The sequence below is a fragment of the Trichomycterus rosablanca genome, chromosome 13 (genome assembly GCF_030014385.1).
Source record: "Trichomycterus rosablanca isolate fTriRos1 chromosome 13, fTriRos1.hap1, whole genome shotgun sequence".
Taxonomy (NCBI): Eukaryota; Metazoa; Chordata; class Actinopteri; order Siluriformes; family Trichomycteridae; genus Trichomycterus; species Trichomycterus rosablanca.
This window is the reverse complement of record NC_086000.1, coordinates 30,810,748-30,827,497: the sequence shown is the minus strand read 5'-3', so window position 1 is coordinate 30,827,497 and position 16,750 is coordinate 30,810,748. Positions and strand designations below refer to the sequence as shown.

Genomic DNA, 16,750 nt, shown 5'->3' with positions numbered 1-16,750 from the left:
AGGTGGTTTTAATGTTATGGCTGATCCGTGTATATTGTATATACATGAATACGTTCTCTATACTACTGTATTTTTCTGACTCCAGAATCCAACCCCCTCCCTCAGTGGGTGACTCACCTCCAACTTGACTGCATTCAGTGGTTTCCACACACTGTGACCCAGCAAACTTTCATTACCCATAAATCTTGATTTGTTTAACTCTTTTGGATGCCTTGATCCTGCTTCCAGTAAGTCTTGTTTTCCTCCAGCTGTTAAAAACGAGTGGGCGAATTCCAGATTTTATCTGAACGACTAGACAAGACCAAGGCATGTTCCTATCTGTTTATTTTGAGGACGTTTTTAAAAGAGCTTTTAAAGGTGAAATGGGGGGTGTCTGCTCCTCTGCCGTGTTTGATGGTTTGTTGAAAGAAGTGTTGATTGTGGTCACGGTCAGTGTTCAGTTATTGTGTTTATCTATGAGTTCTGTTTGCTGTGTGGGATGGTGTAAAAATGCTGCTGGTCAAAGTTCATCCTCTGCCTCTCAAAGCAACTGTTTACCGAGTCGAGATACACATCCATATCCTGACGCTTTACTCTGTCCTCCTCATCAGCACTTCCTGCCACGTCATCACAGAAGGCAATATGTTCTACTCCTGGGATGCCGTAATTTACTAGTGTTGGACTGGACTGTGTGATGTAGCTTTGGTTGTTACTACAACACAACTTAAATAGCACAAGGATGCAAAAAGTGTTTCATCCATAATTATTACAGGATAAATACCATTTAAAAATTTTATCTAGGCACCCAGTTGGTGCAGTGGGATATTCCGCTAGCACACCAGCGCTGAGATTCTCAACACCCTGGGCACCATCTTGCAGGCACAATTGACAAATTTGGCCACCAGGTCTGTTGGGTGGGAAAAACACCGAACTAAGTGGGTGGGGTCTTCAAACGCTGTGTAAGGAACCCTGGTTAGCAGACCAAGCCTTGTGTGCAAAACCACCAAAGCACGGGTGAAAAAGAATAAGTCGAGGGATTGCAGAGCAATATATATATATATATATATATATATATATATATATATACACCGATCAACCATAACATTAAAACCACCTCCTTGTTCAGCTCCACTTACCATATAGAAGCACTTTGTAGTTCTACAATTACTGACTGTAGTCCATCTGTTTCTCTACATACTTTGTTAGCCTGCTTTCACCCCGTTTCTTAATGGTCAGGACCACTACAGAGTAGGTATTATTTGGGTGGTGGATCATTCTCAGCACTGCCACTGCTGGACTGAGAATAGTCCACCAACCAAAAATATCCAGCCAACAGCACCCAGTGGGCAGCGTCCTGTGACCACTGATGAAGGTCTAGAAGATGACCAACTCAAACAGCAGCAATAGATGAGCGATCGTCTCTGACTTTACATCTACAAGGTGGACCAACTAGGTAGGAGTGTCTAATAGAGTGGACAGTGAGTGGACACGATATTTAAGAACTCCAGCAGCGCTGCTGTGTCTGATCCGCTAATACCAGCACAAGACACACTAACACACCACCACCATGTCAGTGTCACTGCAGTGCTGAGAATGATCCACCACCTAAATAATACCTACTCTGTGGTGGTCCTGTGGGGGTCCTGACCATTGAAGAACAGCATGAAAGGGGGGTAACAAAGCATGTAGACAAATAGATGGACTACAGTCAGTAATTGTAGAACTACAAAGTGCTTCTATATGGTAAGTGGAGCTGATAACATGGACAGTGAGTGTAGAAACAAGGAGGTGGTTTTAATGTTATGGCTGATCAGTGTATGTGCTTATTTATGAACATTTTGTGGTCATTTGGGAACTATTGTCATTGTGAATGTGGATTTTTCTCATTTTCTTGCTCTGTATAACACTTCAGCTGCTTAACAGGCCTCAATTGTTTTAATTGTCTCATGTGAGTGAGTAAGCGAGCGAGCATAATTGCATATGGGTGCATAATGCACTGCAAATATAGGATGTAATATTTGCCTCGTGTCCATTGTTTAATTGCGTCTTTGGCAGTGGTGGCTCAGTGGTTATCGTACTGGGGTTGTAATTGGAAGGTTGATAGTTCAAGCCCCACCACCGAGTTGCCACTGCTGGGTCCCTGAACAAGGCTTTTAACCCTCAGTTGCATGCATTGTAAGTGATTACAATTTTAAGTTACCCTTTTATTTTGATATTCAGCCAGTAAGTTTAGTGTTATGTTTTTGAAAACATCTATCTATTTCCTCGGCTGCCCTCGTTAGGGCTCACCGGCCGATCGTGATCCGCATTATTGATCTGGCACAGTTTTTTTTATTGCCGGATGACCTTCCAGACACAAACCTCCCTATTTATCCGGGCTTGGGACCGGCACTACAATGCACTGGTTTATGCACCCTAGCACCTAGGTATCTACAGGACAATTCAGTGTCTCCAATTAGCCTGGCTGCATGTTTCTGGACTGTTGAAGGAAACCGGAGCACCCGGAGGAAACCCACACGGACATGGGGAGAACATGCAAACTCCACACAGAAAGGACCCGGACCGCCCCACCTGGGGATCGAACTCAGGACCTTCTTGCTGTGAGGCGACAGTGCTACCCACTTAGCCACCGTGCCACCCATGTTTTTGTAACATAAGGCTATAATATTAATATTTGTGCCTTAATTTGGTTTTGGCTGCCTCTGCCATGTTACATTTTACGTCTTGGCATGCTAAACTCTGTGATACATTGATATATAATATGTAGTCTATTCATGGTGCATTGATTCACTGGCTATACTGTGTTGAAATTGTTAAATCTAAAGAAAGTGTAATTCAGAACTGGATGTTCCTTTTCAGTGTTAAATGAATTCCAGGCAGGTCCGTTATTTCTCACCAGCCTGCGGGTGTGAGAGAAAGTCCTTTTGTGTAAATGTATAAATTGTGAGCAGACTAAACTCGAGTCTAATATACCACCACCACTGCACACGTCCACACCCAGAGGGACGGTGGGTGGGCAGACTCAGACAACTCAGCTTAAAGTGGGTCCAGACGATCCGGCTTTGAAAGGCCTTGGAAGACCCACCGCTGAGCTCCCCACAGGGTCGGGGTTTACCGGAAAACACTGCTCGCTTCCTGAGAGTGATGTCATTGCATCGGCAGACTGCAAATGAAAAAGACATACGAGAGAAGCTTTCATGGGAAAAAGATTTTCTAAAGAGACGTCACGGCAACGCAAGGCATTTACCCAGACTCTCTTTTTTAGGAAGGGATTCATTTCTCATCACTGCATTTCCCAAAAACAAGGGAAAGTGAACTAGTAATCAGAACTGACACATGCAACTTTCCCTGCAGTCTTAAACCGGTACATTACTCCAAATTTTAAATCAGGGATTGTTTAAAAGACTGAATCAGTGACACTGGTGTAGCTGGTATATTGGGTGCCGTGCAGGGTTCAATCCCGGCCTCTGGTTACTACCTTACTACCTTAAAGGGGTCTCTCTGTGTTCAGATGGGTTTACTTCTGCCTCTAAAGCTTATAGATGGATTTTCTACTCTTCCTTTTCACCCATGTGGGAGTAAATGTTTATGTCAGTGTTATGTGGGTTTCACCCATGTGGGAGTAAATGTTTATGTCAGTGTTATGTGTATATATCCCATGGTCAAATGGTGTGATACGGTTTAGCCTGTTATGGATTGTCTCCCTGTCCATGTCCAACAACTTTAAAGGCTAATACAAATTTTTAACGAATGACTTAAAAATGCAAAATGGGCTAGAAAAATGAAATTGTGGTAAATATTTAAAATATATAAATAAAGCTAGCTTCCAAAGTTTAGTTTTCAAAATAATGTTTTTTCTCTCTTTTTTTTTTTTTTTTTTTTCTTTTTTTTCTCTTTTTAAATTTTTTTTCCTTTTTTTCTTTTTAATCAATAATTTCAGTTACATGCTGTAAAAATCTGATTTACAGATTAAAATTTTTTTATATGGTAAAAGTTTAATATGGTATAAAGTCACCGGGTAAAAGCTGTGTTTAAAATCTAATCAATAAAGTGTGAGCAGTCTCGCATGATATAAGCACTTTTGTAAGTCTCATCTCTGTATTAGTGTATTGTAGATACGATCAAGAGTCTGAAATGTGGTACTTTTTCTACTACAAGAAATACAGGCGGCACGGTGGCTAAGTGGGAAGCACTATCGCCTCACAGCAAGAAGGTCCTGGGTTCGATCCCCAGGTGGGGCGGTCCGGGTCCTTTCTGTGTGGAGCTTGCATGTTCTCCCCGTGTCTGCGTGGGTTTACTCCGGGTGCTCCGGTTTCCTCCCACAGTCCAAAGACATGCAAGTGAGGTGAATTGGAGACAGTAAATTGTCCAAGAGTGTTCGATATAACCATATAAACTGATGAATCTTGTGTAATAAGTAACCACCGTTCCTGTCATAAATGTAACCAAAGTGTAAAACATGATGTTAAAATCCTAATAAACATGCAAACAAACTACAAGAAATACAGTATTACCCGAGATTCCCATAATTCAGTTCTAATTATAAAGTGCAGATAAACTGGGGATCTCAGCCATACGTTATATATGCATAGATGTGTATATATCCCATGGTCAAATGGTGTGATACGGATATGCATAAGTCAGTTTACATGTCATCTGCATGTGTTCCTTTCACTTCTACATCCTTTTCAAATACTGCATCCCAGTCCCACTTCTTATCTACTGTATGTAACCCCATTATGTTCTGCCTTTATGGAAAGTAGAAAGAATCATTTCATATTCACATAATCTTTTTCACCTGAGGTGTCAATCATTCTGGAGCAGACCGTAGCTCAGTCTAACCTTCATTAGTGTGTATTTACATGTGAAAAAGTTTAAGCAGGGCTAGAGGGAGTTACTGTCAATTCAGTTAGGCTCTCCTCCCCTTTGAGTGACATGAGAGGTCACTGAATGGGTACTTAGTAATAAAATTAAATAAACAGAAATGGTTTGACCTTCACAATTACCAGTTCTTAACCCCGTTTTATTAACATTTCTGATTTTGGCATTTAACAGACGCTTTCATCCAAAGCAACTTACAATTATGACCGAATACCATGCAAGCAATGTAGGGTTAAGGGCCTTGCTCAGGGGCCCAACAGTAACAACTTGACAACTGTGTAAGGGACATGCTGATTTATAGCTTACTACATGTATGCTCTGTGCAGGGTGCGGGAGACAGCTTCATAGGTGCGCTGGCCTTCTACATCGCCCACTACCCTTCTATGCAGTTGGAGGAAATGGCCAGGAGAGCAAACCTGGTAGCTGCAGTGTCTGTACAGACGTTCGGCACTCAAACGTCTTACCCAACGAAGAAGGACCTGCCAGCAGAACTCTTCTAATCCATGTAATCCAGTGTCTTCCAATCAAGGAATAAACATTAACCTCAACCACACGACTGACAATTCAGTGTCTCGTCTGTTCTAACAGGGATTGTGTTGTGTAGGATAAACTACCGATTTCTGTGCTAAACTATAGAATTTACTTTTTAAGCATTTAAGGATTTTTGGATGAACACTTGGCCACGTTTTGTGGCACTGATTATTCTGACAGTTCATTCAATCATTTTGATGTTTTACTGCTTTATTCTAGAGGCAATAGGTCCAGTTTTCCTGGAAATATTGTGCACAGTTCGGAAACACACCTAGGATAGAAACTCAATTCATCAGGCTGCCTCGGCCACCCAGCCATACACAGCCAATCAAGTCTGTCAGTAAACGCCTGGCAAATGGCAAAAATTGATTGCAGTGTCAAAAAACAAAGATTTAGACAACAAAATATTGGCTGGGCGGTATGGTGGCTCGGTGGGTAGAACTGTCGCCTCACAGGAATAAGGTCCTGGGTTCAATCCCCAGGTGGGGTGGTCCCAGTCCTTTCTGTGTGGAGTATGCATGTTTTCCCCGTGTCTGCGTGGGTTCTCTCCGGGTGCTCCGGTTTCCTCCCACAGTCCAAAAACATGCAGTCAGGTTAATTGGAGACACTGAATTGTCCTGTAGGTACCTAGCTACTAGGATGCATAAAACCAGTGCATTGTAGTGCCGGTCCCAAGCCTGGAGAAATAGGGAGGGTTGTGTCAGGAAGGGCATCCGGCGTAAAAAAAACTGTGCCAAATCAATATTGCGGATCATGATCCACCGGCGACCCCTAACGGGAACAGCCGAGGAAACAGAGAGATAGAGAGACATTGAGAGAAAGCCAATATGAGAGAATATTGGCTGAAGTCCTGCAATTGATTGGCAGTACTCCAAAGGTATTCCTGCCCACTGGACCCACCACGCAGGACTAGGATAATTCTTTTTTTTTTTTTTAATAAATAAGAGAAATGAATTGGTGATGGGCGAGTGTAATAGACCACTGTGCCACCTAAGTGCTTTACCATACATTATAGAAGCAGAAAATGATTTACACTTATTTAGTTTATTAACAAAAAATGGAAAATGGCCATTATGGTCATTACATTTACAGTGCAACAACAATGTAATGGTCAATGTTTTTCTGTGTTAGAAAAGTGTGAATGTATTTATCTCTCTGAGGCCACCACCACCGGTGGATCTTAAATTAAATATTAGTCACTTGGGCAATGCCTGACAGTCCATTCCTCACTTCATTACATTGTCCCTTCAGTATGACCATGTCATTCTCAGACTTATCCTCGGTGGGTTTGGCTTTCTTCATACTCTTATCTGGTCTTTAAACAATGCAATATATTTTCCCCATTCTCAATTTCAACAAATTCCACTGCTGGGTCCATGCTTAAAGAGATCGGATCTTCTTCTTCTCCAGGAATAGAACATGTTTATTTACTGTAAAAGAAAAGGCAATTAAACATAATTAACTGTCAGTAGACGTAAGAATGATTTTAATTTTAATGTGTGAGGTCTGACTAAAGTTAACCTAGGAAATAGATCAAATATATTAAAATAGAAATTTAAAAGGTGGGGTCTAAATACATCTTCATTCTTTACAAGGTAAAGTGTAACTTTGCATCTAATTGCCCACCTGCCTGTTTGCATTAATTGTGACATAAGTCCATTAAATTCTACTTTTGTGAATGCATATATAATGGTCTTAATCTCTGGATTGGTATCAGATAAGAATAGAAACACTTTTTCAGTTAGTTTGGCTGTGATGTAAATGCTGGGAGTACATACTATATTGGAAACAGAATACAGAACATGTACATGTACCTAGAAAATGAATTCTCTTTAAGCATTATAAGTCATTACTGTAAATATTACAGTATCCTAACAGGCTTTTCAGTACAGAGCTTTTATTTCTGGGGATTTACCTATTGGGTCGTGTTTTCTCAGCACCAGTTTTTCCCGGAGTCGTCCTCTTTTGGTGTTGAAGCAGTAACCCGTCCCTGCAGCGCTCATCATCTGCACCAACACTGTCCTGACATACAAATATTTCTATTCAATTTCAGAAAAATATATCCTCATACATATGCTCAGAAAAATACGCTCAAACATAGCATTATGATGCAAGAATATATCACTATATCGAAATCATTAGAAGAGCTAATGGAGCTGGCCTAAACCAAGCTGACAGACACTAGCAACATTTATACAAAGCTACATTTTGGTAATTGTGAAAGAGTGAGCTGACTTACTTAGACTTGCTCTTGGCAACTAAAGGAAAGAAAAGAAGAAGTTGTTAATAATACTAATATTTATATAAAGATCACAGTCTACCATATAGGACAGAGTGATCTAAACAGATCACAGTCTACCATATAGGACAGTAATCTTTACAGATCACAGTACACCATATAGGACAGAGTGATCAATACAAATCACAGCACACTGTATAAGACAGAGTAATCTGTACAAATCACAGTATACTGTATAGGACAGAGTAATCTGTACAAATTACAGCATACTGTATAAGACAGAGTAATCTGTACAAATTACAGCATACTGTATAAAACAGAGTAATCTATATAGATCACAGTACACCATATAGGACAGAGTGATCTATAAAGATCACAGTACACCATACAGGACAGAGTGATCGATACAGATCACAAATCATACAAGTCACAATTACGTATGTAAGTAAAACCACAGTAATCCATATTACAATATTCACAGTAATCCATACAATTTATATCACAGTGATGCATACAGCTTATGTCACATTCAGTGTTACTGATACTGTTACTGTTTAAGATGCAAACTAAGTAACATCTGAAGCACATCAGAACAGAGAGGCTGGAGCCTGGAGGTTATTTGTATACAATACAACAATGAGTGTTTGTAGTATACTTAGCTGCACACATGCGCAGACCGGTTACACAGACATTATTCTTGCATGCACACAGATGAAGCTACAATGCTAATGCAGCTCTTTTGATCTCTGTCACTATATTACTGCCTAAAGCTGATCTATCTTTAAGTGAATCATGTATTAAAGTGAGGCGCAAGATTATTAAGGATTAAAAATGATTTTACTCACGATTAACAGCGGTGAGAAACATCGTAACCCAATGTTTATATGCTGAAATGCTCCTGTAATGTCACATTGAGAGCGGTTACTACAACTTCCGCAATAAACACTAACAGCGTCCGGGTTACACTACCCGCCCCTTTTGCGCTGTGATTTTTATTCCTACCTGTATTTAAAACACCAACGTTTCTATGCGGTTAGAAACTCGTGCTCTTAAGCACCGATTGGACAGTTTACCTGCTCGTCAAACCTCATTTCAACCAATAGCAAGAAGCAGGAGGGACTCGAAAACGTGTGAGTGAGTGTATGTTTGTAACACTTTGGTTACATTCATGACAGGAACGGTAGTTACTCATTACACAAGATTCATCAGTTCACAAGGTTATATCAAACACAGTCATGGACAATTTTGTATCTCCAGTTACCCTCACTTGCACGTCTTTGGACTGTGGGAGGAAACCGGAGCACCCGGAGTAAAACCACGCAGACATGGGGAGAACATGCAAACTCCACACAGAAAGGACCCGGACCGCCCCACCTGGGGATCGAACCCAGGACCTTCTTGCTGTGAGGTGACAGTGCTACCCACTTAGCTATGAGTGAGTGCCGCCCTGAGTGAGTGTATGCTTGCCGACCCAAAAAGAGTCAGTTTGGATTCAAACAAGCGAATGTATGTGAGTGGCCACTTCCATAACCCCAAAAAGGAGGACATCAGACCACCAAAAAGAGGGCATGACAGTGGGTAGTTAGGATAGTGTCTACAGCACACACAATTAAAACCTGAATTGATATAATTGTAATGCAATGAAATAAAAATGGCCATATTAATGAATGTTCTTATGCCATAGTTGAGGGCAGTTGTAGTCTAGTGGTTAAGGTACTGGACTAGTAATCAAAAGGTCACTGGTTCAAGCCCACCACTGTCAGGTTGCCACGGTTGGGCCCTTGAGCCAGGCCCTTAACTCTCAATTCCTTAGACAATATGCTGTCACGGTACTGTAAGTCACTTTGGATAAAGGTGTCTGCTAAATGCCAAAAATGTAAATGTTCTACTCACCACATTTAGAGACTAGTATGTAGTAGTAAGTTGTTTTTTGTTTTGGCATGTTGACAGCATGAACAGTTATTAAATCTTAGTGATTAACTAGCATTTCAGGGCTGGACATTCAGCAATAAGGTGGTGGATGTCGTCATGCAAAGTGTGGCTTTATACTAATGAAATACACATAATTTCTTTTGACATGTTTTTAAGCCAATGACAGTCAAATTATTTATGATCGTTACAAGCATTCGATTAGCTTCCAAAGAAGGACAAATACTTGTCTGTCTAGGGCAGGCAGATGAAAAACCACCCCATCCGTCCTAAATCCGGATGTATGGACACTATATTTTGAACTGCACTGATTAATATGTTTCAATTGGTACTGAATCCTCACTGGTGCAGCAAGTTTCTTATTTCTTAAACTATCTTTGTCCTCGGCTGCTCCCGTTAGGGGTCGCCGGCATTATTGATTTGGCACAGTTTTTACACCGGTTGCCCTTCCTGATGCAATCCTCCCTATTTATCCGGGCGGTGCCCTTCCTTACACAACCTTCTCTATTTATCCGGGCTTGGGACCGGCACTACAATGCACTGGTTTATGCATCCTAGTGGCTAGGTACCTATAGGACAATTTAGTGTCTCCAATTAGCCTGGCTGTATGTTTGTGGACTGTTGAAGAAAACTGGAGCACCCGGAGGAAACCCACGCAGACACGGGGCGAACAAGCAAACTCCGCACAGAAAGGACCCAGACCGCCCCACCTGGGGCTCGAACCCAGGACCTCTTGCTGTGAGGCGACAGTGCTACCCACTTAGCCAACGTGCCGCCCTTCTTATTTCTTAAACAACCAGGTCAAAATACACATCCTGTGGTCGTGGGCAAAAATTTAACTGTGTTTCAGAATGGTCAAATTATTGGCCTCCAAGAGGAAGCTAAAATTACAGGAACTGTCCAATGCATTATTAAAACCTGGATGGATAGAAGGGAACCATCCAAGTTCTTTACTGAAGAACTGTGGTTGAAAAATAATGTTGGATGATCATGGTTGGAAATCATTTTAACATTTGGTGAAGGTGAATTGTAAAAATGGCCAGTAGAACACAAAGTAATGCTAGTAGTAAAAGCAAGGCAAGGAGAACTCAAAGGATAAGGAATAAAAAGCTTTGAGGCCATAAGAAAACCACTTGTTAGTGAGGCTAATCAGAAGAAAAAGCTTCAATTTGCTAGATACCATGAAAAAAATTGTACTCTTTGGGCAATAGAAAAAGGTCATGTGGTCTGTCTACATGTCAATGACAATAAAATGTTTAACGATGCCAAACAACACCAAAACACAATGAATGGCGCTCATTGTTCAGTCTGAAATAAAGGACGAAATTAGACTAAACTGTGATTAAGCAGAAATTGGACTCACCTGTCTCTGACTCACATGACTTTAATTTGCCTATAAATGGAGGCTTTAATGCTTTAGAAGGTTTGCTTTATCCCTGTTCCTTGTTCACAAACAGCTTTGTGGCCATAAGAAAACCACTTGATAGTGAGCCTAATCAGAAGAAAAAGCTTCAATTTGCTAGATACCATGAAAAATTTGACTCTTTGGGCAATAGAAATAGGGCATGTCGTCTGTCCACATGTCCAGATTTACCATATTTCAGAGCTACTGGCACGAGTAGTGTCTAGTAAACTCCATGTTCAGTGGTAAGGTAAAAGAAAAAGCTTTTTTCTGGGATGACGTCTAAAGAGTTTCTTGCCGTGAAGGTGTCGTCCAATGAAAGACTTGGTGACCCAAAAAATGTCCACATAGGCTTTCTTTTAACCCTCACTGTTGCAGTGAGTAGCTTCTCATTTCTTAAATAACCATGTCAAAAGATAGTCGTGAAAAAATGTTGCTGTGATTCAAAAGGGTCAATTTATTGGCCTGCATCAAGCAAAATCTAAAGAGAGCCGGCTGAAATTACAAGAATGGGTTAAGACTTGTCCAGTGCATTATTAAACATGGATGGATAGCAGTGAACCATCAATTTTACGGAAGAAATGTAGTTAAAAAATCATGTTGGATGACCGTGGTCGGAGATCAGTTCAACATTTGGTGAAGGTGATTTTTTTTTTTTTTTTTTTTTTTTTTTTTTTTTTATTTTACCCCTTTTTCTCCCCTTTTTAGCGCATCCAATTGTTCAATTAGCATCGTGCTTCCTCTCTGTCTATGCCGAACCCTGCCCTGACGGAGGTGATTGAAGCTAACCCGTATCCCCTCCGAAACACGAGCAGCAGCCAGATGCATCTTTGCCACCCACACATTGACGAGTTTGGCGCCACCTAGCGTTGCATGCGGAGAGACACACCCTAAGGGCACCTTCTCCCATCTCTGTGTAAGCGCCTCCAATCAGCCGGCAGAGAACGCAATCGCATTCTGACAGAGAGAGACCCACATCCGGTTCTTTGTCCCACCCCCCACATGAGCAACCGGCCAATCGTTGCTCATATAGCCACTCAGCTTCGAACCGGTAAAGCAAGGCTGGATTCGATACCACGTTCTCAGAATCCAGACCTGGTTGCAGCGCGTTTCTTTTTACTGCTGCGCCACCTGAGCGGCGTGAAGGTGATTTTTAAAAAATTGCCAGTAGTATTGCTAATAATAAAAATTATAAAATTGCCAAAATAATGCTAATAATAAAAAGCAAGACAATGAGAACTCAACGGATTGTAAATAAACAGCTTTGTGGCCATAAGAAAACCACTTGTTAGTGAGGTTAATCAGAAGAAAAAGCTTCAATTTGCTAGATACCATGAAAAATTTGACTCTTTGGGCAATACAAAAGGGTCATGTGGTCTGTCTACATGTCAATGACAATAAAATGTTTAACAATGCCAAACAACACCAAAACACAATGAATGGCGCACATTGTTCAGTCTGAAATAAAGGACGAAATTACACTAAACTGTGATTAAGCAGAAATTCTCACATGACTTTAATTTGCCTATAAATGGAGGCTTTAATGCTTTAGAAGGTTCGTTTTATCCCTGTAAGTGAGGCTAATCGGAAGAAAAGGCTTCAATTTGCTAGATACCATTAAAATTGGACTCTTTGGGCAATAGAAATAGGGCATGTGGTCTGTCCACATGTCCAGATTTACCATATTTCAGAGCTACTGGCACGAGTAGTGTCTAGTAAACTCCATGTTTAGTGGTAAGGTAAAAGAAAAAGCTTTTGGGATGACCTCTAAAGAGTTTCTTGCCATGTGAGACTTGGTGACCCAAAAATGTCCACATAGGCTTTTTGGAAATTCTTTTAACCCTCACTGTTAAATTCTTTTAACCCTCACTTTTAAACCTTCGACACTGCTCCCCATCACCATATTCAACAGCACTGTGTCTTGGGAACTACTATTTCCAATTACCTAAAGTGGGAGAGCAACACCAACTCCATCCTCAAAAAGGCCCAGCAAAGGATGTACTTTCTGTGTCAACTGAGGAAACACGGTCTGCCCCAGGAGCTGTTGAAACAGTTCTACACAGCCACTGAATCTGTCCTGAGCACATCCATCACAGTGTGGTTCGGTTCATCCACAAAACAGGACAGATGCAGATTGCAAAGTGTGGTGGATAGAGCTGCAAAAATCATCAGTGCTCCCCTGCCCACTCTCCAGGACTTATACAAAACAAGGATCAGAAACCAGGCAAAAAAAATTATCACAGACTCCTCACACCCTGGACACGAACTTTAACCTCCTACCCTCTGGCAGGCGCTACAGAGCCCTGCACACTAAATCAAACAGACACTGTAACAGTTTTTTTTTCCAAATGCCATCAAACTCATTAATAACTAAAACTGAACTGTTGTTTACTGTTGTTTACATGCCACACTGCACTTTATACATGCTGTATAATACTGTAACTGCATCTTACCTTACTTTACTATTTATCTTATGCTATTTTTATATTTTCTGTTCATATGCAAATTCTGCTGAACATGTAAATTTGTACATTGTCTACGTATAGTCTTGTCTGTATATTGTATTGTTTGTAAATTGTAGAGAGCTAACAACAGCCGGAAACAAATTCCTTGTGTGTGTAAACATACTTGGCGAATAAAGCTGATTCTGATTCTGATTCTGTTGCAGTGAGTAGCTTCTCATTTCTTAAATGTCAAAAGATGCATTCGTGGTCATAAAAAGGTTGCTATGCTTCAGATGGTTTCATTTATTGGCCTGCATCAAGCAAAAAAAAACATCTAGGGAGAGGAGGCTGAATTTACAAGAATTGGGTTAAAAACTGTCCAGTGTATTGTAGAAACCTGGATGGAAAGCAGGGAATCATCTATTCTACAGAAGAAATGTAGTTAAAAAATTATGTTGGATGACCGTGGTCGGAGATCGGTTCAACATTTGGTGAAGGTGATTTTTTTTTAAATTGCCAGTAGAACACAAAATAATGCTAATAATAAAAAGCAAGACAATGAGTACTCAACGGATTGTGAATAAACAGCTCTGTGGCCATAAGAAAACCACTTGTAAGTGAGGTTAATTGGCCTGCATCAAGCACAAAAAAACATCTAGGGAGAGGAGGCTGAAATGACAAGAATTGGGTTAAGAACTGTCCAGTGCATTATTAAAACATGGATGGATAGCAGGGAATCGCCTATTATAAGGGAGAAATGTGGTTGAAACATAATGTTGGATGAAGATTTATTGATCCCCATGGGGGAAATTCGAGGATGAAGGTGAATTGTAAATAATTGCCATTAGAACACAAAGTAATGCTAATAGTGAAAGCAAGGCAACAATTACTTGAAGGACTGGGAAAAAACAAGGACACATTTGGTTCTCTATAATTTTAGGTAAAACATGGGATTGTGTGTGTGTGTGTGTGTATGTGTTATTGTCATTAGCCTATACAATACAACAATGGGTTTATTATACCTGAGTTTATTAAACATAAAAACATTTAATATGATCTTTTACCTATCCTTACCAAGAGTAACAGTAATACTGGAGTCATCTGTCTAAATAAATTAATAAATTCATATTGGGGGTAGAGGACCGAGGGGAGAGAAAGTGATACTGGAGAAAACATACCCAGCGTGTTCAGGAAATGAATTAGTTGGACATTGCAGACGTTGCCACCAGCTGGCAGGATGTGTGTGAAATAGTCTGCGTCACTGAGGCCGAACCACAAGCAGGCACAACACCCACGGACTGCACTCTCCATTCACACTGCTAAATTAGGACATGGGCTTCCTGGCCCCTTCTCTCTGCTACTGACATCAACAGCACGTCATACCAACCTGGTGTGATGGAAACCAAAGTGCAAAAAAGCAGGACAGAATGCTGAATAGAGGCCAGAGATCTTCATGCTGAATACCTTGTAATGTGTTCATTATATGTGGCTTAAAAATAGAAAAGAAGAACTGTAAAAATAAAAGCTGTGTGAGCTTTGTATTATTAATGACACAGACACATCCTATTTTTAATAATTAATAACAGTAAATACATAAGAAATTAAAAACAACTGGTTTGTTTGTTATGCAGTTTGTTCTAAGACTAATTACTGACCAGTTATTACTGTTTTTTATATTTAGATGAATATCATTTATTTATGCTTCATCTGGGTAAAAGGGCATGGCATCAAACACTGGGTGCAAGGTAGGATTTCACCATGTACAGTGTGCCAATCAACAGCAAGGCACATTATTAATCTTATCCCCATATACTGAACATCTTATCAACACAATCTACCATACTGGACACAACTGGCACACTGTCACTTTGACAATCTTGGGATTGTTGCTGCTAGTTTTTGCTGCTACACCTTTGCAATCATGCACTTTAGTAAACATAAGCTGCTGCAGTTGTTGTGCAATACTTGTAAACTTTGTACTTGTACTCTTTTTAGTTTCTCAGTTTGTTCAAAATTTTTATTACTTATCTTAGTTTATTCTACAGTATATTATTCTACAGTATATTTTATTCTATTTTATTTTCTTCATGTCACACACACCGAGACCTGGGAAACTGTATTTCGTTCTATCATGTACGTGGTTGAATGACAATAAAGCAGAGTCTGAGTCTGAGTCTGAGATGATTATTATTATTACTGTTATTTTATTTTGCTGTTGTAGCCAATATTATTTTTATTATTAGCGCATTGCATTAAATATAGGGCGGCACGGTGGCTAAGTGGGTAGCACTGTCAAATTACAGCAAGAAGGTCCTGGGTTCGATCCCCAGGTGGGGAGGTCTGGGTCCTTTCTGTGCAGAGTTTGCATGTTCTCCCCAAATCTGCGTGGGGTTTTCTCCGGGAGCTCCGGTTTCCTCCCACAGTCCAAAAACATGCAGGCAGGTTAATTGGAGACACTGAATTGCCCTATAAGTAAATGGGTGTGTGTATGTGTGTGTGTCTGTCTGCCCTGCGATGGACTGGCATCCCGTCTAAGGTGTTACTGTGTGCCTTGCGACCATTGAAAGGCTGGGAAAGGCCCCCCACGACCCTAATTGGATAAGCGGAAAAGAAAATGAATGAATAGAAAATATATGACATAAATTACTTAAGTGTACCCATGAATATTAAGTAAACCAAGTATCTCACTCACTCACTCACTCACTCACTCACTTTCTTAACCGCTTATCCAATCAGGGTCGTGGGGGGTGCTGGAGCCTATCCCAGCTTTTCAATGGGCGCAAGGCACACAGTAACACCCTGGACGGGGTGCCAGTCCATTGCAGGGCAGACACACATACACATACACACAACCATTCACCTATAGGGCAATTCAGTGTCTCCAATTAACATGACTGCATGTTTTTGGAGTGTGGGAGGACACGAGCTCCCGGAGGAAACCCACTTATCCGCCATGCCACCCATATGCTATTATCACCAAGCACAAGCGGCCTAAAGGGTCCATTACTCCAAGGACCTTGGCATCTCGACTTCAACAGTTTAAAAGTTTACTACTAATGGAACAGTCAAGAACCTTCTAGGATATGATGCAAAGAGGAAAATTCATTATAGAACCATATGTAAGGTGTTTCAAAATGTGCCAAAGAAACAATGTACAACATCCAAAGAAATAGCTGAAGACATCTGGAGTGATGGTTTCAACTCATATCATCCCCCCAGACACACCAGATCATGTATGTGTACACACCCTGTAGCACTGCTGGAAATCAAACCTGAATCTCAGCAGCGCTGGAAACAAGCGTCATAATTTTACATGAACATATACAACCCGAAATCAAAAAAAGT

At 40.7% G+C, this 16,750-nt stretch overlaps 2 protein-coding genes across 4 annotated transcripts in view; one reads left to right on the top strand and one right to left on the bottom strand.

The window, feature by feature from the left end:
- rbks (ribokinase) overlaps positions 1-5,413 on the top strand; it is a 62,704-nt gene extending 57,291 nt beyond the window's left edge. For all 3 annotated transcript variants that reach the window (XM_063006770.1, XM_063006773.1, XM_063006772.1), the window contains exon 9: positions 5,187-5,413. In XM_063006770.1, coding sequence (XP_062862840.1) covers positions 5,187-5,360 — 174 coding nt within the window. In that variant the 3' untranslated portion in view covers positions 5,361-5,413. The remainder of the gene's footprint in view (positions 1-5,186) is intronic.
- Positions 5,414-6,416: 1,003 nt separating this feature from the next.
- mrpl33 (mitochondrial ribosomal protein L33) lies at positions 6,417-8,578 on the bottom strand. The gene is made up of 4 exons (XM_063006779.1): positions 8,476-8,578; positions 7,631-7,649; positions 7,307-7,413; positions 6,417-6,821 (listed from the first exon to the last, which is right to left on the bottom strand). The coding sequence occupies exons 1-4, from the start codon at positions 8,495-8,497 to the stop codon at positions 6,772-6,774; spliced, it is 198 nt and encodes a 65-aa protein (XP_062862849.1). The 5' UTR covers positions 8,498-8,578; the 3' UTR covers positions 6,417-6,771.
- Positions 8,579-16,750: the final 8,172 nt, after the last annotated feature.